Source organism: Ranitomeya imitator, chromosome 4 (genome assembly GCF_032444005.1).
Source record: "Ranitomeya imitator isolate aRanImi1 chromosome 4, aRanImi1.pri, whole genome shotgun sequence".
Lineage (NCBI taxonomy): Eukaryota > Metazoa > Chordata > Amphibia > Anura > Dendrobatidae > Ranitomeya > Ranitomeya imitator.
This window is the reverse complement of record NC_091285.1, coordinates 523,470,002-523,492,163: the sequence shown is the minus strand read 5'-3', so window position 1 is coordinate 523,492,163 and position 22,162 is coordinate 523,470,002. Positions and strand designations below refer to the sequence as shown.

The window sequence follows — 22,162 nt, the reverse complement described above, 5'->3', positions numbered from 1 at the left end:
GGTGAGGTGGGGTTTGCCACACCCCAGGGAATTTTTGTTTGGCTGCCATTCATTGAAAAATGCTGGTATGAGGATACGTCTGTCACCAGCATCCATCCATTTCCTTGTCAACAGGATGTCATCAAGGCCTCTCTCTTCTGGCCACACATAACAGAGCTAGCTGTCGCTAAGTGCTGTCTTGGCCTTGCTGAACCTCACATTACCACTCATGTTATTCTTTTTTACACATTTTCGAATTTTGAAAACTTCTTTATTTTTATCAAAGTATTACATTTTCTGACACTTGTGGGCGTCAAAAATTTGTTATACTCATGTGTAATCAATCGCCAATAAGAAAACGATTAAAACAAAAGTGATATTTGGATTTTCTGTAAAAATAAGAGATTTCTAAACACTGGGGTATAGGAAACCCCACATCACCAGTTGAGGGTTAAAGGTGTTTTCTGTGGTTATCCAAAATACAGATCTGGAGTGTGTCTGGATGCTCACTAGTTGATGCCTTCGTAGCTCCGGAGTAGTCCTTTTTCCTCGATTATGATAAGTCAGGTAGTGCTGTAATGTACGTGATAAATCATACTGCAGCGTTAGACCATCTGCATATCATTTTTAAAGATCCGCAACTATATAAAAATAAATTGTCTCCAGGATTTTGATCCTGTACGAAGCATGATCTACAGACAGAGACCCTGATTCTAGCCATGTATCACTTACTGGGCTGCTTGCTGAAGTTTTGGTGATCTAATGATAAATTAGTGATTTTATCACTAAAGAACTAGTAAACCTGGTATTGTGATATCAACCAATATCTCATGCATTTTTTCCATCTTTTTTTTGTTACACGTTTTTCATCTTTTGCAGGGTGCGGCCCGGTTCTCTAGTGTTGGCTTGGGAATTTGGGGTGTCTGCCCTTGTGGGTGCACTTATATTGTGCTGGGCAGTTCCCCTGATCTAATAGTATGGGCATTAATAAATAAAATAGCCTTATCCATACACAGTTGTAATACAAGGCGCATAAATGGTAGCTATGTGGGTGGTTGTTTCATCAGTGTTTTGCATTTGTGCTGCCTCAGCATTTATAATGTGGGGCCTGCCTCATCCTGCAGTGTATTAATATTGTGTCTTGGTGTTGCTAAATATGACTGCCTTTTTGTATGAGGTGTTTTTTTTTTTTTACATTTTGTGTCCTTTTCCATGAGTTAAATCTGCTGCCATGTAGTCCTCCATGTTCATGAGTTCTGTATAATCCCGCCCCACCACTGATTGGCCACTTTCTATATACACTGTGCATAGACAGAAAGCTGCTAATCAGTGGTGTGGGTGGGGTTATGCAGGGCTCAGCATTCAGTTAACTGATACCGTGGGTTGCAAAAGTATTCATCCCCAGGCTTTTTACCTATTTTGTTACATTACAGCCTGTGTTTTAAATATTTTTTAAATCAGATTTGTGTGTGATGCATCAGCACTAAATAGTCTAAGTTGATGAAATCAAGTGAGAAACATATAGGCATAAATTAAATGTACGGTATATGCTCAAATAACTAAAAAAAAATGGCATGTTCATGTGAATTCACTCCTTTTGCTATGAAGCCCCTAAAGATTTCTGGTGCAAGCAATTCCCTTCATAAGTCACATGCTTCGTGAGAGGAAGTCCCCCTGTGTGCAATCTAAGTGTCACACATCTGTCAGTATATATACCGGTACTTTACCTTTTCTGAAAGGCCACAGAGGCTGCAACACCATTAAGCATTAGGCATCACTAACCAAACAACACTATGCAGACCAAGGAGCTCTCCAAACAAGTCTGGGACAAAGTTGTGGAGAAGTGCAAGTCAGGGATAGGTTATAAAAATTAAAAAAAAAATCCCAATCTCTGATGATACCCCCAGAGCACCATCAAATCCATGATCATCAAATGCAAAGAACATAGTAAAACAACAAATCTGCCAAGAGAGGGCTGTCTACCAAAAGTCTCAGCCCAGGCAAGGAGGGCAGTAATCAGAGAGGCAGCACAGAGACCAAAGGTAAGCCTGAAAGAGCTGCAGAGTTCCAAATCAGAGACTGGAGTATCTGTCCATATGACCACAATAAGCCGTACCCTCAATAGAGGGGGTCTTTATGGAAGAAAAAGCCTTTACTTACAAAAATGGTGTGGCTCTTTTTGAGTTTGCCAAAAGACATGTGGGAGACTCCACAAATGTATGGAGAAAGATGCTGTAGTCAGATGAAACCAAAATTGGACGTTTTGGCCACTAATGTAAACGCTATGTCTGGGTCGAAACCATCACCGCTCATCACCCCAAGAACACCATCCCCACAGTGAAACATAGTGGTGGCAGCATCATGCTGTGGGGATGTTTTTCAGCAGCAGGAATCCAAGTTGAGGGAAAGATGGAGGGTGCAAAATACAGGGATATTCTTGAGCAAATCCTTTTTCAGTCTGTCAGTGATATGAGACTGGGACAGAGATTCACCTTTCAACAAGACAATGACCCAAAGCATACTGCTAAAGCAACATTCAAGTGGTTTAAGGGGAAGCATGAAAGGGTTTTGAAGTGGCCTAGTCAAATCCCAGACCTTAATCCAATTGAGAATATGTGCTCAGACTTGAAGATTTCTGTTAACCTGAAAAAACATCTAACTTGAAGGAGCTGGAGCAGTTTTGTCTCAAGGAATGATCAAAAATCCCATTGGCAACATGTGGAAAGCTCATAGAGATTTAATCAAAGTGACTTGCAGCTATAATTGCCACAAAAGTAGTCTCTACAAAATACTGAATTTACGGTGGTGAATAGTTGTGCACACTGAACTTTTCAGTTATTTTATCTTATTTGTTGTTTGCTTCACAATACTCATAAACATAAAACCAAATGTTCACAGTTGTAGGTATGTTCTTTACATGAACTGATGCAAACCCTCAAAAAAAACAGTGAAATTCCAGTTTGTGAGGTAGCAAAACACACAAAAAATCCAAGGGGGTGAATACTTTTGCAAGCAACTGTAGATCTGCAGCAGATAAAACTGTGATTTTCTGGAAACTGCAGCAAGCAGCTCAATAAGTGACACATTATTGGAATCCGTGTCTCTAACTCTATATCCCGCTACTGTCAGATGGCAAAAAATGACAAATCTGGTGACAGATGCCTTTTCAGCGCAGAACCACTTACCCTTCTTTTTCAGCATCTAAAGTAAATAGTGAGTAAACTTCTATAGTAATATAATCTTATCATCTGCATGTGAAAATGAAAACCTGTACAAAGAAAAGTCTGGTTTTATTATAGAATTTACACATCTGTCTGGAGACTTCTTCTGGTATTGCAAGTCTGCCCCATACACTTAAAGAGGAATAAACTGCAATAACTGAGACAGCATCGTCTGTGGAAACAAGCCGACAACTTTTTTTTAATTGTAGATAGATGTCACTTAGGTGGAGATCATGGCTTTTGATGCAATTAACAATTTCTCCAATTATTTTGATACATATGTGAAATTTAGGAAAATAAAATATCGACTTTATTAAAGAAACACTCCCATCAAAATTTGTATCCTCTTAGTATATTGTAATAATCATATTGTGTGCTTACAATTGCTCATTTTGTCCTTCTACTCCGCTAATTCTTCTCTTTTCTCTATGTAGAAGCAGGACGTTTCTTGCCCCTACCCTTACCATCCCCTCTTCAACTCCTGACACAGCTGCTCCGCTGTTCCCCATCCAAAAATGGAAAAAGTGGCTTATTTAATACTAAATTCCCACAAAATAGCCGCATAGCAGTTGCTCCCACCAACTGGCTATAGTCCATACAAAACAGAAAACGGCACAATAAGTTGTGTTTCTTCATAATTTATCCCAAAAAAATTCATCCAGTATGTACAAGTAAGGGCTCGTACTCCTCTGCAAGAAAAATGAACGAGTGCAGTCTTATAAAAAATCGGATTGCACACTGACCAATGTTAATCTATGAGTCCCTGTTCATCTGCAATTTTTTGCTCCGCTGAAATCGACTGAGAAAAAAATTGCAGCATGCTGCGATTTTTCACGTATATCGGACACAACTCGCCAATGCAAGTCAGTGGGTATGATTAAAAAATCACACGGCACTCAGAACATGCGAGTGTACTCCAATTTTTACACACCCATGTCCTTTGAAAAGCCTGTGATTCTGCAGCCGCGTACAGTAAAATCACAGTGTGACCCGATGGAATAGATTACATACAGTATATACACATAGAATAGATAGACATAAAGATGTCAGTCACATATATACCGTATTTTTCGGACTATAAGACGCACCGGACCATAAGACGCAACCCAAATTTTGATGTGGAAAATGGCAAAAAAAAATATTTTTATAAGATGGGGGTCTGTCTTATCATCCAAATTTAAGGTATCTTACCTGAGGGCCGCCGGTGGTAGAGCGGGGTCACAGGAGGCATGGTCCCTTCCTCAGGAAGCCTGCGGCGGCAGAAGTGGGGCGATGTTGCAGTCGCGGGGTATCCCAGCGGTGCGATGCTACGGGTCCGGTGTCGGCGGTGAGGCAGAGCGGAGTGTGTTGCATGGAGCAGGGTCCCTTCTTCAGGATTCCAGCGGCAGAAATGTGCTGATGCTGCAGTCCGGTGTCCATGGTGAGTAGAGCCGAGTGCATCATTGGTTTCTCAGCGGCCATTTTCCTGAAGCCGAGGGCCGCCGAGATCTCAATCTGAACCCGCACAACCACCGGCGGCCCACGGGTTCAGGAAGATGGCCGCAGGGAAACGAATGATGCGCTCCGCACTGCTCACCGCTGACACCGAGCTTCCCCATCACCACACTTCTGTCGCCGCCAGTTCCCTGAGGAACGGACGCTGCTACACCACTGCCGCAACCTCCTGATAAGCCTGCATTTGGACTATAAGACACGCCCCCCATTTTCCTCCCAAATTTTTTTGGGGAAAAGTGCGTCTTATAGTCCAAAAAATACGGTAATTAGTACAGCTGCAGGCTGATATTAATAGCCTAGAAAGGGGTCATGGATATTGTCCTCCAGGCTAAAAACATCAGCTCTCAGCCGCTCCAGAAAAGGCGCCTCTATAAGAGGCGCCAATTCTGGCACTTGGCCTCGCTCTTCCTATTTGCCCTGTAGTGGTGGCAAATGGGGTTATAGTTGGGTGGTTGATGTCACCTTTGTTTTGTCAGCTGACATCAAGCCCAGAGTTTAGTAATGGAGAAGCGTCTACAAGACACCCCCATTACTAACCCCATAGACATATTGTATAAAATCACCCAGAATAAAGTCCTTATTAATTGAAATAATGACACAGACTCTTAAATCAATTTTAATTAAACCATACTTACGGGATCGCCCATTCCAGTGAAGCCATTGTCCCATATAAGGGAATTAAAATAATAACCATAATCCTCACCTGTCCGCTGAGAAGATAATAATTCATTTGTCCCACGATGGATCTAGCTCTGCAACATTTAGAAAGCAGGCTGCATTGTTGCATGATGTGACTATACAGCCTGCCATCCAACAGAGACACGGAGCAGCGTCTGCTACCGCAGCTCATTGCCTGGCAGTTAATTCCTATGACCTGACCGACATTACCGCGAGCCTGAGAAAGTTCTCATTCTCGCAGTGTTTTGAGAAAGGTCCTGGGAGTTCACAGCCAATGAATTCACTTCACTTAACTGACATCAGTGTGAGCTCAGTGGGAAAATTTCTAACGGTGCTCGCTCTGTCTGCCTAGCCTTTGCTGGTTATTAATTATAGGGGGACTCTACTTCAGTTTTTGTGGGAGTCCCTCATTTTAATAACCAATAAAGGCTAAGGATACAGCTGTGAGCGGATATTAATAGCTTTGGAAGCTCCATGGGTATTACCCCATTCCCAGGCTATAAACATCTGCACCCAGCCATTGGCTTTCCCTCTGCTGGTTTGGAAAATTACGCAGGAGCCCCTCCATTTTTTTCAGAAAAATAATCATTTTTTAAATACTTGTACAGTAAGCTGCACACGCGCTGTACTAATTATATATGTGACTGCCATTTTTATATCCATCTATTCTATGTGTATATACTGTATGTATTCTATTCTGCTGGGTCACGCTGTGATTTTACTGTACGCGGCTGCTGAATTGCTGTTTTTTATCTATATATAATAAATATATATATGTGTGTGTTGTGAAGAATAATTCCTTTGAAACCCATGTGTAAATGACATAGAGAATTGCTCTATGTAAAAGCTCAAGCTAAAATTGCCTTTTCATTTGGATGCTAGGCGGGAAAAATCGATTGTACTCGCATGAAAATCGTATATGACACTTGAATGACACTCGTCCGACTTTTGTGGACCGAAATCGGAACGTTCTTTTCACAGTGATGGGTACGAACTTTGCAGTATCACTGTGAACAAATCATCCAGACTGCGGTATGGGCTTTAGCAAGCTTGCGACTTGCCTACAAGTCCTCGTTGTGGGTGATCCCTGTGCGGACATGCATTTCGATACATCGAGCAGCAGAGCAGAGACCCTGACCGACGATGAGAGAAGCACAGTTGTGGCAGCGTTTCGGGGGATCACCCCTTTCTCAAGCCTGCAAACTTTCATCCATTCCTTCCTTTAAACGACGCACACCGTGTAACTCAGCACCGATCCTGACACCAGGTGCTAAAACATATAAAACCAATTTTCTCAAGCCTGCAAACTTTCATCCATTCCTTCCTTTAAACGACGCACACCGTGTAACTCCGCACCGATCCTGACACCAGGTGCTAAAACATATAAAACCAATTTAGTATAAAAGTCTTGTTTACACCTATTAATATAGAGAACCATAGTAATACATGTTTTCACGATTGCATTATAAAAAGCATCATACAAAAATGTATTAGAAACTAATCTCGTGAATATGCAGGATTTAAGTCAGATAAAAAGGAGGTTATTACAAAGAGAAGCATATTGGATGTTTCCTCTTGATACGGTTTCTATAAAAGGGTTAAATGAGAGATTTAACTGTAATGTATTTTTGTAAATATTACACGAGATGCGTATCTAATACATTTTTGTATGACACTTTTTATAATGCAATTGTGAAAACATGTATTACCATGGTTCTCTATATTAATAGATGTAATCAAGCTGTTTTGTACTAAATTTGTTTTATATGTTTTAGTACCTGATGTCAGGATTGGCGCTGGTTTACATGGTGTGCGTCGTTAAAAGGAAGGAATTGAAGAAAAATTGCAGACTTGAGAAAGGGGCAGATCCCCCGAAACTTCGCCACAGCTGTGCTTCTCTCATCGCCGGTCAGTGATTCTGCTCTGCTGCTCAATTTATGGGAGCGCATGTCCGCACAAGGATCACCCAATCCGAGGACTTGTAGGCAATTCGGAAGCTTGCTCAAACCCGTACCATAGTCTGGATGATTTGTTCACAGTGATGAAGATTCTGCAAAGTTCTTTCTATTACTTGTATGTACATAATGGATGAAAGATTTTTGAATAAATTGTGAAGAAAAACAACTTGTTGTGCCGTTTTCAGCTCCTCCCCCATTCCATAGACTTTTGCAATTATTCATGACTCCAACAGGGAAAATTGACCTCCTGTTTCTACATAGAGCTTAGAAGGATTCAGGCAGTCAGTTTTTAATCACGTGATGTCATAGATCTAATGGAAAAGAGAAGCACTATCTGGGTAGAAAGGCAAAATGAGCAATTGTAAGCACAGTGCTATATAATATGATGACTGCAATATATTAAAAGGATAACCATTTTGATGGGAGGAGGAGTGCTTCTTTAAGTTTGAATTTTTCTAGCAAAAATTAATTGTAATTCCCATAGAAAATAAACACTTTATAATGTAAATTTTCTTAGATAGGATTCGCAAATCCTTTCAAGTAACAAATAGAATATTATAGAAAATACAGTAAAAGTAATTGATTTTAAAATGTCCCTTTTACTTTAAACCACAGATGCGATTTTATGTCCATTCTTACAATATAAAAATAAATTTTTTTTTTGTCCATATGTATCATAAAATTGCTCTTGCATTGTGTGATCTTAAGGTTTTGCTGTGTCTTACCAATGAGTTTGTACTAAATCATGGCATAACAATAGTGTTTCCATATTTTCAGATCGAATCTACTGCATATGGGAAGATGTCTACTATTAACAAGGGTGATTGATATATAGTGGCATGTCCTAGATCTGTGTGAATACTAATCCCCAATCCCAACCTTTCCAGGATCACAGTGTACTGGTCTGTTCAGCACCACAGTGCTGGGAGGCTCCTCCAGCGCTCCAAATCTACAGGACTACGCGCGCAGCTACCGCAAAAAAATCAGCGCCGCTGCCAGCCTGACTTACAAAGACGGTACGTGTATTCTACACCAGATGCACTCTGTACCCCGTGTATTTTTAATTTTTCAGCCCTGGAAAGGGGGGAATGTTTGCATGTATCAGATTTTTTTGTATGTCACCGTGATCATAAAGTAACCTGTAATAATGCTGATGTTGGCCAGATGGGAAATCGCTGCCAAGATACACTGGTTGCCAGTCACAAGGGCGCAAAGTAGAAGTTTCTCTTTTCATTTTAGAACTTTTTGGTCATTTTTTCATCTGAGATTTACCTGTACATACATGTAGTGTGTATGTATGCATACGCACAATGCATGTATGTGTGTGTATATGTATATGTATATATATATACACACACATATATACATATATATATATATATATATATATATATATACAGTACAGACCAAAAGTTTGGACACACCTTCTCATTTAAAGATTTTTCTGTATTTTCATGACTATGAAAATTGTACATTCACACTGAAGGCATCAAAACTATGAATTAACACGTGTGGAATTATATACTTAACAAAAAAGTGTGAAACAACTGAAAGTATGTCTTATATTCTAGGTTCTTCAAAGTAGCCACCTTTTGCTTTGATGACTGCTTTGCACGCTCTTGGCATTCTCTTGATGAGCTTCAAGAGGTAGTCACCGGGAATGGTTTTCACTTCACAGGTGTGGCCTGTCAGGTTTAATAAGTGGGATTTCTTGCCTTATAAATGGGGTTGGGACCATCAGTTGTGTTGTGCAGAAGTCTGGTGGATACACGGATACACAGCTGATAGTCCTACTGAATAGACTGTTAGAATTTGTATTATGGCAAGAAAAAAGCAGCTAAGTAAAGAAAAATGAGTGGCCATCATTACTTTAAGAAATGAAGGTCAGTCAGTCCGAAAAATGGGGAAAACTTTGAAAGTGTCCCCAAGTGCAGTGGCAAAAACCATCAAGCGCTGCAAAGAAACTGGCTCACATGAGGACCCCCTCAGGAAAGGAAGACCAAGAGTCACCTCTGCTTCTGAGGATAAGTTTATCCGAGTCACCAGCCTCAGAAATCGCAGGTTAACAGCAGCTCAGATTAGAGACCAGGTCAATGCCACACGGAGTTCTAGCAGCAGACACATCTCTACAACTGTTAAGAGGAGACTTTGTGCCACAGGCCTTCATGGTAAAATTGCTGCTAGGAAACCACTGCTAAGGACAGGCAACAAGCAGAAGAGACGTATTTGGGCTAAAGAACACAAGGAATGGACATTAGACCAGTAGAAATCTGTGCTTTGGTCTGATGAGTCCAAATTTAAGATCTTTGGTTCCAACCACCGTGCCTTTGTGCGACGCAGAAAAGGTGAACGGATGGACTCTACATGCCTGGTTCCCACCGTGAAGCATGGAGGAAGAGGTGTGATGGTGTGGGGGTGCTTTGCTGGTGACACTATTGGGGATTTATTCAAAATTGAAGGCATACTGAACCAGCATGGCTACCACAGCATCTTGCAGCGGCATGCTATTCCATCCGGTTTGCGTTTAGTTGGACCATTATTTATTTTTCAACAGGACGATGACCCCAAACACACTTGCAGGCTGTGTAAGGGCTATTTGACCAAGAAGGAGAGTGATGGGGTGCTACGCCAGATGACCTGGCCTCAACAGTCACCAGACCTGAACTCTATCGAGATGGTTTGGGGTGAGCTGGACCGCAGAGTGAAGGCAAAAGGGCCAACAAGTGCTAAGCATCTCTGTGAACTCCTTCAAGATTGTTGGAAGACCATTCCCGGTGACTACCTCTTGAAGCTCATCAAGAGAATGCCAAGAGTGTGCCAAGCAATCATCAAAGCAATAGGTGGCTACTTTGAAGAACCTAGAATATAAGACATAATTTCAGTTGTTTCACACTTTTTTGTTAAGTATATAATTCCACATGTGTTAATTTAGTTTTGATGCCTTCAGTGTGAATGCACAATTTTCATAGTCATGAAAATACAGAAAAATCTTTAAATGAGGTGTGTCCAAACTTTTGGTCTGTACTGTGTGTATGTATATATGTGTGTGTGTGTGTGTGTGTGTATATATGTATATATATATATATATATATATATATATATATATATATATATATATATATATATATATATATATATATACATATATACACACACACAAGCAAGTTAACCAAGTTGAAGACTAAATGATCTCTAAAATTGCTAAAGTTAAGGATGACACATTTCCTTTTTAATTTAGGCAAAAAATATATGTATTGTCATTTTTTACATTTTAAAGATTACAAAAAGGAAAAGGGCCGATGCAAACTTTGGGCACTCTTGGAGATTTGTGTGCTCAAATAATTTTAACCAAGGTTTCAGACCTTAGTTAGCCTGTTAGGGTTATGGCTTGTTCACCATCATTGTTAGGAAATGCTAGGTGATGCAAATTTCCCAGCTTCATAAATTCCCAGCCTCCTCTAACCTTGTGCCAAAAAAACAGCAGCCATGAGCTCTAAGCAGCTGCCTAGGTGAAAATGAAAATGATGGAGACCTACAAAGCAGGAGAAGGCAATAAGAAGATAGCAGCGTTTTCATGTTGCCCTTTCATCCTTTCAAAATGCAATTAAGAAATGGAAGTTAATAGGAACAGTGGCGGTCAAGATAAAGTCTGGAAGACCAAGAAAATTTTTAATGAGAGCTGCTTATAGGATTGCTAGAGAGGCAAATCAGAACCCCCACTTGACTGGAAAAGACCACCAGAAAGATTAAGCAGGCTGGGGTTGTGTTACATTGTTCTACTGTTCAGAATCACCTGGATCCTCACCATAACATTCAGCCTCATAAGTATGAAAGAGAACATCTAAACAAGCCTGATGCATTTTGATGAGGTTAAAATAGTACTCTTTTTGGTACCAATGATCAAAGGTATGTGTGGAGAAGAAAGGTCTCAGAATTTAAGGAAAAGAACATCTCGCCAACCATTAAGCATGGGGGTGGATCAATCATGCTTAGGGGTTGTGTTGTAGCCAATGGCACAGGGAACATTTCATGGGTAGAGGAAAGAATGGATTCAATGAAATTTCAATAATTTCTGGATGCAAACATAACACTGTCTGTAAAGCTGATGTTGAAAAGAAGATGGTTTCTACAAATAAATAATGATCCTAAACACATGTCAAAATCCACAATAAACTACCTCAAAAGGCGCAAGCTGAAGGTTTTACAATGACCCTTACAGTCCCCTGATCTAAATATCATTGAAAATCTGTGGCTAGACCTCAAAATAGCAGTGCATGCAAAACAACCCAGGAATTTCACAGAACTGGAAGAATTTGCCAAGGAAGAATGGATGAAAATCCCTCAAACAGGAATTGAAACATTCTTGTCTGGCTATAAAAAGTGTTTACAAGATGTGATAGTTTCAAAAGGGGGTGCTACTAACCATGCAGGGTGCCCAAACCTTTGCATTGGCCGATTTTCCTTTTTGCCATTTATAAAATTAAATTTTTCTTTGCCTAAAATACAAAGGAAATGTGTCATTTTTAACTTTAGGCCTGTTAGAGATCATTTTATCTTCTACTTGCTTAACTGTTCACAATAACAATAATTTTGACCACGGGTGCCAAACTTTTACATGCCATTGTATATACACATTATAATACGTGTGTGTGTGTGTGTGTATATATATATATATATATATATATATATATATATATATATATATATATATAATTTGTGTAAATGCCAGGGTTTGCATGTATACATACACACGTGTTGTGTATATGTATGTGTGTCTATATATATATATATATATATATATATATATATATATTTATATATATAAATAATGTGACTGATACGGATGTGTAGGTGCCAAGGGTTGCAGCCGTCACATTGTATATAATTTTCCTTTTCTTTTTTTGGCTGTACTTTATTGATGGTATATATGAGGGACTGTTGGCAATGACTGTCTATCAGAGTTATAAATATTTAATGTGATTTATTTTTTTCTCTTTACTCATTTTTGCCTGTAGTGAACTATTAAAACTTTTTTTTATCCTTATCCACTGATGTTTGCTTTTGCTAAAACATTTATATTTATTGTATACATGGAATAATGATATGTGAGGTAAATAAATTGTGAGATCAATATGTACGCAGTGTTAAAGGGATTGTATCACCTTTGTTTGTGATGCTGTTACAAAATAATTTTTAGATCTATTTTGATTTTCCGTATGTTTTATTGTTCTATTTTCTAAATATAATTATGTGGGGCATCCATCTAATCTGAGCCACTGTTAAGAGCTTTTATTGTTTATAGTTAGGTTTTTCCATAGCCACATGGACAATAGCAAACAGTAGACTGGAGGTGATTCATTGACTTCTGTATGAAGGATCTAGGTGTAATCTGTGCTAAGGTCTGTGCAGAAAGTGAGCAGTGACCATCACCTACTGTGACTGGTGATCCCCATGCTACCTATGTATGAGATGCACTGTAACCATAGTCCTGGCTGTGATGGCAATCTGACTACTAATGGATGATCTCTAGAAGACACAAAAGAGAACAGCAAAACCAAAAACACCCAGTTTGAAAAAATGTTGCAGCAATCCGCAAGTGCTAGTAAAAGATGTAAAAAACAGGGTATTTGGTTGATACGTTTTTAATGGATGATCTCTACAGACCAATTAGTGTCGGCTTATTAAGATCCTCAATAACCAGAGTGAAAACAGCAACATTTAAGAAAAACAAAATCACTGTTGATAGTTACATGGCCAATTACCAAAACATCACCAAAATATAAAAAATAAGTCTAGCGTAAATCTTAATTTAATTCTTAGGTCTTTTTATGATGACACATTCCCTTTAAATAACAAATTTAACTTGCTACTTGAAGCCACTCTTTAAGCACCAGTATAAATGCATATTTTGAGAGAAATAGATGTTTATTAACCCCTTAACGACCACCGATACGCCTTTTAACGGCGGCAGCTAAGGGTACTTAAACCACAGCGCTGTTAATTAACGGCGCTGTGGAAAAAGTGAATAGCGCCCCCCCCCCCCCCCCCCCGAGTCGGATTTTCTCTGGGGTCTCAGTTGTCGGGGGTAGCAGAGACCCCAGAGTACATGATTTGGGGTTTTTTTTACCGACCCCGGGTTGCGATCGCCGGTAATTAACCGTTTACTGGCGGTCGCAAAAAAAACAACGCGATTTCACATTTACTTTCTCTGTCTTCCGATGTGATCGCACATCAGATGACAGAGAAATGGGGTCCCCGATAGCCCCCCGATACTCACCTGTCTCCCCCGGTGCTCCTCGTGGCTCCCGATGGGCGCCACCATCTTTTTCCGGCAAAAAAATGGCGGGCGCATGCGCAGTGCGCCGGCCGGCACCCGGAAGATCTTTGGGGTCTCGGCTGCCAGGGGTAGCTGAGACTCCAAAGAACATGATCGGGGTCGGTTTTTCCCGACCCCTGTTTTGTGATCGCCGGTAATTAACTGTTTACCGGCGGTCGCAAAAAAAAGCGATCTGTCATTCTCTGCCCTCTGATGTGATCGCACATCAGAGGACAGAGAAATAGGGGGATTCAGGGACCCTGTTATACTTACCGGTGTCCCTGGATCCTCCTGCGTACCTTCCTGCCCGCCGGCTTCTTCATCGGGAAAGGAAATGGCGGGCGCATACGCAGTGCGCCCGCCATGATCTGCCGAGCCGGCAGCTAGAGGAGTTGGGGCTAAATTTAGGGTTAGGGTTGGGGCTAAATTTAGGGTTAGGCTTCTTTGACACTTGCGTCAGTACGGGGCCGTCGCAATGCGTCGGCCCGACGTACCGATGCACGTTGTGAAAATTGTGCACAACGTGGGCAGCAGATGCAGTTTTTTAACTCATTCGCTGCCCAGTCTATGTTCTGGGGAGGAGGGGGCAGAGTTACGGCCACGCATGCGCGGTCGGAAATGGCGGACGCAACGTACAAAAAAAAGGTTACATTGAACTTTTTTTTGTGACGACGGTCCGCCAAAACACAACAGATCCAGTGCACGACGGACGCGACGTGTGGCCATCCGATGGCAATACAAGTCTATGGGCAAAAAAGGCATCCTTCAGGCACATTTCCAGGATCTGTTTTTTGTCCAAAACGACGGATTGCGACGGATGCCACACGACGCAAGTGTGAAAGTAGCCTTAGGTTTAGGTTGGAGCTAAAGTTAGGGCTAGGGTTAGGGTTGGGGCTAAATTTAAGGTTAGGGCTAAAGTTAGGTTTGGGGCTAAAGTTAGGGCTAGGGTTAAGGTTGGGGCTAAAGTTAGGGTTAGGGTTGGGGCTAAAGTTAGGACTAGGGTTGCGGCTAAAGTTAGTGTTAGAGTTGGGATTAGGGTTAGGGTTTAAATTAGGGTTGGTATTAGGTTAGAGTTGGCATTAGGGTTACGTTTGGGATTAGGGTTAGGTTTTTGATTAGGGTTGGTATTAGGGTTAGGGGTGTATTGGGATTAGGGTTAGGTTTGAGGTTAGAGTTGATATTAGGATTAGGGGTGTGTTGGATTTAGGGTTTTGATTTGGGTTATGGTTAAGGTTGAGATTAGGGTGGTTTTGGGGTTAGGGTTGTGATTATCGTTAGGGTTGTGATTAGGATTATGGATCGGGTTGGGATTAGGGTTAGGGGTGTGTTGGGGTTTGGGTTGGAGTTAGAACTTGGGGGTTTCCACTGTTTAGGTACATCAGGGGGTCTCCAAACACGAGAGCCAATTTTGCGCTCAAAAAGTCAAATGGTGCTCCCTCCCTTCTGAGCTCTGCCGTGCGCCTAAACAGTGGTTTACACACACATATGGGGCATCAGCGTACTCGGGATAAATTGGACAACAAATTTTGGGGTCCAATTTCTCCTGTTACCCTTGTGAAAATAAAAACTTGGGGGCTAAAAATATTTTGTGGAAAAAATTTTTTTTTTATTTTCACGACTCTGCATTCTAAACTTCTGTGAAGCACTTGGGCATTCAAAGTTCTCACCACACATCTAGATAAGTTATTTGGAGGGTCTAGTTTCCAAAATGGGGTCACTTGTGGGGGGTTTCTACTGTTTAGGTACATCAGGGGCTCTGTAAACGCAACATAACGCCCGCAGACCATTCTATCAAAGTCTGCATTCCAAAACGGCGCTCCTTCCCTTCCGAGCTCTGCCGTGCGCCCAAACAGTGGTTTATCCCCACATATGGGGTACCAGCATACTCAGGACAAATTGGACAACAACTTTGGGGGTCCAATTTCTCTTGTTACCCTTGTGAAAATAAAAATTTGGGGGCAAAAAGATCATTTTTGTAGAAAAAAAATGTGATTTTTTTATTTGGGGGGTCTAGTTTCCAAAATGGGGTCACTTGTGGGGGGTTTCTACTGTTTGTGCGCATCAGGGGCTCTCCAAACGCAACACGGCGTCCGATCTCAATTCCAGCCAATTCTACATTGAAAAAGTAAAACTGCACTCCTTCTCTTCCAAGCTCTGCAGTGCGCCCAAACAGTGGTTTACCCTCACATATGGGGTATCGACGTATTCAGGAGAAATCGCACAACAACTTTTGTGGTCTAATTTCTCCTGTTACCCTTGTGAAAATAAGAATTTGTGGGCGAAAAGATCATTTTTGTGTAAACAAATGCGATTTTTTATTTTCACGGCTCTACGTTATAAACTTCAGTGAAGCACTTGGGGGTTCAAAGTGCTCACCACACATCTAGATAAGTTCCTTATGGGGTCTAGTTTCCAAAATGGTGTCACTTGTGGGGGGTTGCCACTGTTTAGGCACATCAGGGGCTCTCCAAACGTGACATGGCATCCAATCTCAATTCCAGCCAATTCTACATTGAAAAAGTAAAACGACGCTCCTTCACTCCAAGCTCTGCGGTGCGCCCAAACAGTGGTTTACCCCCTCATATAGGGTATCGGCGTATTCAGGAGAAATTGCACAACAAAATTTATGGTTAAATTTCTGTTTTTACACTTGTGAAAATAAAAAAAAATGGTTCTTAAGTAAAATGTTTGCAAAAAAAAGTTAAATGTTCATTTTTTCCTTCCACATTGTTTCAGTTACTGTGAAGCACGTGAAGGGTTAATAAACTTCTTGAATGTGGTTTTGAGCACCTTGAGGGGTGCAGTTTTTAGAATGGTGTCACACTTGGGTATTTTCTATCATATAGACTTAATGACTTCAAATGTGATGTGGTCCCTAAAAAAAATGGTGTTGTAAAAATGAGAAATTGCTGGTCAAATTTTAACCCTTATAACTCCCTAACAAAACAAAAATTTTGTTTCCAAAATTGCAAATTCCAAAATTGTGCTGATGTAAAGTAGACATGTGGGAAATGTTATTTATTAACTATTTTTCGTGACATATCTCTCTGATTTAAGGGCATAAAAATACAAAGTTTGAAAATTGCAAAATTTTAAAAATTTTCGCCATATTTCCGTTTTTTTCATAAATAATCGCAAGTAATATCGAAGAAATGTTACCACTAACATGAAGTACAATATGTCACGAAAAAACAATCTCAGAATCAGCGGGATCCGTTAAAGCGTTCCAGAGTTATAACCTCATAAAGTGACAGTGGTCAGAATTGTAAAAATTGTCTCGGTCATTGAGTAACAAATTGGCTCTGTCACTTAGGGGTTAAAGGATGGAGGGGTCTGTTTTCAGAAAACCCCGGATCTCATGTGTTTTGAGAAAACAATTTGAGTGTTAATCACCCTCCCTTGGTCCAGTGCTAAGTCTTCTCTGCTCCCGGTGTTTGTTATTGTCTGCAGCCAATCAGTGATCTGAGCTTCTTTGTGCTATTCGTGCCACCTACTTCGGCAGAGCTGCTCAGCAATTGGCTGCGATATTGTCAACATTGGTGTCAGCGCTGCAGACACTGGAACAGTGGCAGAGACTCTGTGTCGGACCTGGGGAGGATGAGTAAATTACCTTTTTTTTCTTTTCTTTTTTTTTAACAAACACGGACAGTTTTTTTTCTGAAACCAGGAAAACTCATTAAAGTACCCCACATTCCAATACTAAGTATCCATGCTTCAAGTTAAAACTGAGATGCATGTGGGTCTTCTGTGCTGCAGCCTCTGTTGTGAACACTAGAAAATCATTATCTTCAGCGGTGAACTGCATATCCTGATGGCCCCCCAAAAAGGAAGGGTGCAAAAAATATACTGAATATTTACCTTTATACTTGATCATGTTTAGTGTTAGTTACAGCAGACTGGGGATAAATGTGTCCTTTCTATTATGTTTTGTGTTGTATAGATTGTTGGAGAATTTCTATTACCGCTCATGTCAAGGCTATACAAACAATTTAATAGCTTGCACCATGGAGTTGCATAAAATATACTCTCATTCTCCTGTGCAGAGGATAAATGCTTTGTGACTCTCTGCCATCCGCTCCCTGACTGTGCGGGCTTCCAATTTGTTTCCTGCACTGAATATCATGGGGTTGCATATCTAGATGTATGCTCAGAACCTCGCTAGACTTCTAATGAAAAAGCAGTGAGTCAAGTAACAAAGGATCAAAAACACATTCATCTGTAAATCTGCAAGGTTCTTATATTTTGGGGACAGACTCTGATTGGCATAAATTAGAGGTTTTGTTAATCTCCATGGTATGGGTCACTTTCCAAAACCTTAACATTCCTCACCAACTTACTTCTGATCACTCCAAGTCTGAAACGTTCTTACCATGTGAAGAGGCTGGGTACATTTGTAGATCTGCAGTATGGTAACACTTTTGTCATATCACATATTGTTGAAGTCATATAAGGAGAATACAGATTGGATGATACATTGTTTCTACTCCCAAGATAAACCTTTTTTTTTTTGTCCACATTCACTAATGTTAAAGGGAACCTGTCACCCCCAAAATCGATGGTGAGGTAAGCCGCCGATGTTACTTCAAAGAGGAGAAAAAGACGTCAGATTATACCCACCCAGGGGCGGTCCCGCTGCGGTCCGGTCAAATGGGTGTCTCAGGTCCGGAACAGCGCCTCCCATCTTCATTCCATGACGTCCTCTTCTGGTCTTCACGCCGCGGCTCTGGCGCAGGCGTTCTTTGTCTGCCCTGTTGAGGGCAGAGCAAAGTACTGCAGTGCGCAGGCGCCGGGCCTCTCTGACCTTTCCTGCGCCTGCGCACTGCAGTACTTTCCTCTGCCCTCAACAGGGCAGGCAAAGTACACCTGCGCCGGAGCCCCGGCGTGAAGACCAGAAGAGGACGTCATAGAATGAAGATGGGAGGCGCCGGAGCGGACCTGAAACACCCATTTGACCAGACCGCAGTGGCAGTGGGACCGCCCCTGGGTGAGTATAATCTAACCTCTTTTTCTCCTCTTTCAGGAAACATCAGCGGCTTATCTACAGCATTACAGAATGCTGTAGATAAGCCCCTGATGACGGTGAGCTTACCTCACCATGGATTTTGGGGGTGACAGGTTCCCTTTAATGTTCCGGTTAAAATGAATTCCCATTTTCAATAATCTAGTTGCACTGTAGAGTTTTCGTCATGAAAGAATAGCTGGTTTCTTTGCTGATCTTACCTTAGATGTCAGTATATACATTGAATCATTCCCACAATTTGTAAGTATAAGATTCAGTATGTATGTAGGCTACCATCCAGTGCATTTTTGACCTCTCTAGTCTGCATTTCACAGTCACTTTACAGCGTTTGTCATACATTTGGCTCCTAGAAATATTAGATGCAATCTTAGATAGTTATGTGTATACATTAAGGTGTACACGGAGGTTGATAAATGCTTACCATGCTTGAAAATTGCTGGGCGCTTTCTAATTAAAATCGATATAAAGAAGTAATGAAATAAATAGTGATGAGCGAATGTTTTCAGAAAAGGTGCTAACAGGGTATCTTCAGCATGCTCGAAAAATATGTTTGAGCTCCCGCGACTGCATGTCTCGTGGCTGTTCACACACGCAGGAATTGCCTAACAAACAGCCGCGGGGGCTCGAACATATTTTTCAAGCACACCGAAGGCACTCGGTTAGCACACGAGAGTCACGCATAACACCTTATTCGAGCATGTTCTCTCATCACTAGAAATAAACTTTTTTTTCATTAATCCTATATCTAAAACAGAAAATGTAAATTTATCCGGGAGATACAGAAGAATATAAGCATACATTCCCGTCAGTATAAAGTGATGTGTAACAAGGCATACTTCTGTATGTTCACAAAAGTATCAGACCTTTAAGGCTGTCTTCAAATATGTAGTCTAACATATCATGTTTCGTAGACAACCCGCCGGCAGAAGTTCTAAACTGGCACTTTGATCTCTTTTGTGGGTTTGTGGCTTGAACTGCTGTGGAGAGAAAAACTTAGACTAATTGCTATCCTTTGGGGTTAATTCTCTGCTTTTTATGTGCAAAATCGCTGGTTTGAAAATTGGAATGGAAATTTCCTGTTGCAAAAACCAGTTGCAGTCATAACCAGGACATTGGTAGAAAGCTAGGTTGGGCATTTTGGCCAATAAGACAAGTATACTGTGAAGGTAATAGTAACAGTTGTAATCTGCAACTATTGTTAACCCGTATAGCGTGAAGCCAAATCTAAAACTACAAGAAATCGTCATGTAACATGTTAAATCATTCCCAGTTGTGAACCAATAACCAGACTATTTGCCTACAGGAAAATGAGCTCAGGTAAGAAAGTCAGTATTTGAGGAACATGGTCCAACCATAATTCTTGGATCTTGTGAGGTTGGCAAACATGGCATGCCATTCCAGAGTTCTAATGGATATTGTGCGTCATAAAAGGTATCCTAAAACAACCAGTCTTGGCATCCTGCTAAACGGAAAGACCGCAAGCGGAAATGGATTCTCTGGCAAAACCTTACCCAAATGAACTAGCACTCTTTGTGGCAAAAATAGCTTTTTTGAGCAATCCGACACACCCCGGTAAATCGGCATCTCTTTGTGGTGGATACTATGATGCCCCTAACTGGATTATCTGCTTTCTACAATTTTCAATAATATGTACTATTGTTCTAAAGTCGAAAGTGAAACCTTATCCTATTTAACTGGTCCTCAGTCCTGCTCCTCTTCTCCGGTATAATTGAATATACTTGGTGCATTCTCTTATGGCACGCGGCAACTTTTTTGAGCATGACCTAGCCACATAAACTTACCCTTTGCTTTCCTATTGCATGTGGCTTCTAATAAGCATGCCAAGGCAAATGGATGCAGTTTGGCCTTTAACAGAAGCTGTGCTTGCAGTATGTTGTCCCAGGATCCTTTTGGTGTGTGAACGTGCCTGTCTTGGTGCCCAAGATCAGAATGTTAATGCCGATACTTGTTTTTTTTTTTTCCTCAGAACTGTTGTCTATGCCAGCTGTAAAACGATTTTCTGTGTCGTTTGCAAAGCATCCGACTAATGGTACGTTTGCTTCCTTGATTTGAAGTGTTGACTCACACTATTAACCCCATTTTTATTTTTCCGCTTTTTTTTTTCTTTTTCTGTCCGTTTGCCATCCAACAAGTCTTGTTCGTGTTGATATTGTGATGTGGACTCTTCCTCCCTTTTTTTTCCATCATTTTTCTTCAAGTACATTAGTTTCGTCTTTTATGTCATATCATAATGCTTCATGCTCATCTACCAACTTTATCCAGTAGCAAGATGTTTCTGTTTTTTTTTTTTAAACTAATAATTCTCAAATATAGTTCAGGATAATGGAAACACAACATTCAGAACAATACTTTGATTTGTTTGCTGGTTTCTTCTATATTCCAGAGATTATATATCTATATACTGCGCCGTATTTTAAGATCACAATTCCACAGTATTAAAACAATAAACAAATAAAAAAAATGTATGAAAGCCTATTCTGCCTATCATGAAAAAAAAATCATTACATGCTTATCTATGGCTTTTCTGTGAAAATAAAGGACTAGTTTTGGCAAATTTTAGGAAAGCACTTTTGCACTACAAGATTTTGCAAACAAAAAATTAATTGTTTGACCCCTTAAAGACACATGTTACATGATATGATCCCAAACTTTGATGCAGGCTCAATTCCTGAGCCTGCAACTTTCCTGTCAGATGATGGCTGTGATATTCAGCCATCACTTGCCTGTAACAGCCACGCATGGAGTTGAGCTCCACCCATGTCTGTTCCCTTGTTATATGACAGCAGCATTTACAGTGCATCATTGTATGCCTCCAACACAACCCCTGACACAATTGCGGTGCACAAAAGGGTTTCCATAACGGCCACCGGTCTTCTGAAGACCCCTGGAAACGTTTTGATTGTACTACTATGAATGCCAGCTCCTGGTTAGTGTTATAGGAAACCTTGTTTTTTTCTGTATACCGCAATACTGTGGTATTGCTGCATATAGCACAGATGATAGTAGGTTCAGGTCTCCTAAAGAGACTAATAAAAATAGTGTTTCATAATATAAAAAATATATAAATTTGGAAACCACACTCTTTTTCTCTATCAAAAGAAAGAAAAATACACATATATGTTAGTATTACATCTGTAAAAGTCCAATCTGACCTGATTGGTAAACTGTGTAATGAGAAAAAAATCTAAACACCAGAATTCTTTTTTTTTTTTTTTGGCCACTGCAATAAGAGGCAATGGAAAAATAATAAAATTATGGCTCTGGGAATAGGAAAAAATGGAAAATAGTCATGTAAAGAAGGGGTTACAACTTTATTTTAAATATTTGGAGGAATTGTTCTAATCAAAGACTTCCATTAGGAAGTGTCTCTTGGGCAATGCGTGATGCAGTCAAGTATTCTCGTTTTCATAGTGCAGGAGAAGAGCAAATTTGTAGATTTTTACCTGTGGAAAATTTGGTATACTTCAAAATCCTA

At 40.5% G+C, this 22,162-nt stretch overlaps 1 protein-coding gene across 6 annotated transcripts in view; it reads left to right on the top strand.

Moving 5' to 3' along the window:
- Positions 1 to 22,162, top strand: part of PPIP5K1 (diphosphoinositol pentakisphosphate kinase 1) — a 249,331-nt gene that overhangs the window by 180,550 nt on the left and 46,619 nt on the right. For 4 of the 6 annotated variants that reach the window (XM_069766130.1, XM_069766127.1, XM_069766128.1 and 1 more), the window contains 2 exons: positions 8,218 to 8,346; positions 20,654 to 20,716. In XM_069766130.1, the coding sequence (XP_069622231.1) occupies positions 8,218 to 8,346; positions 20,654 to 20,716 (192 nt within the window). The remainder of the gene's footprint in view (positions 1 to 8,217; positions 8,347 to 20,653; positions 20,717 to 22,162) is intronic. The other 2 variants (XM_069766131.1, XM_069766129.1) reach the window with 1 other exon arrangement.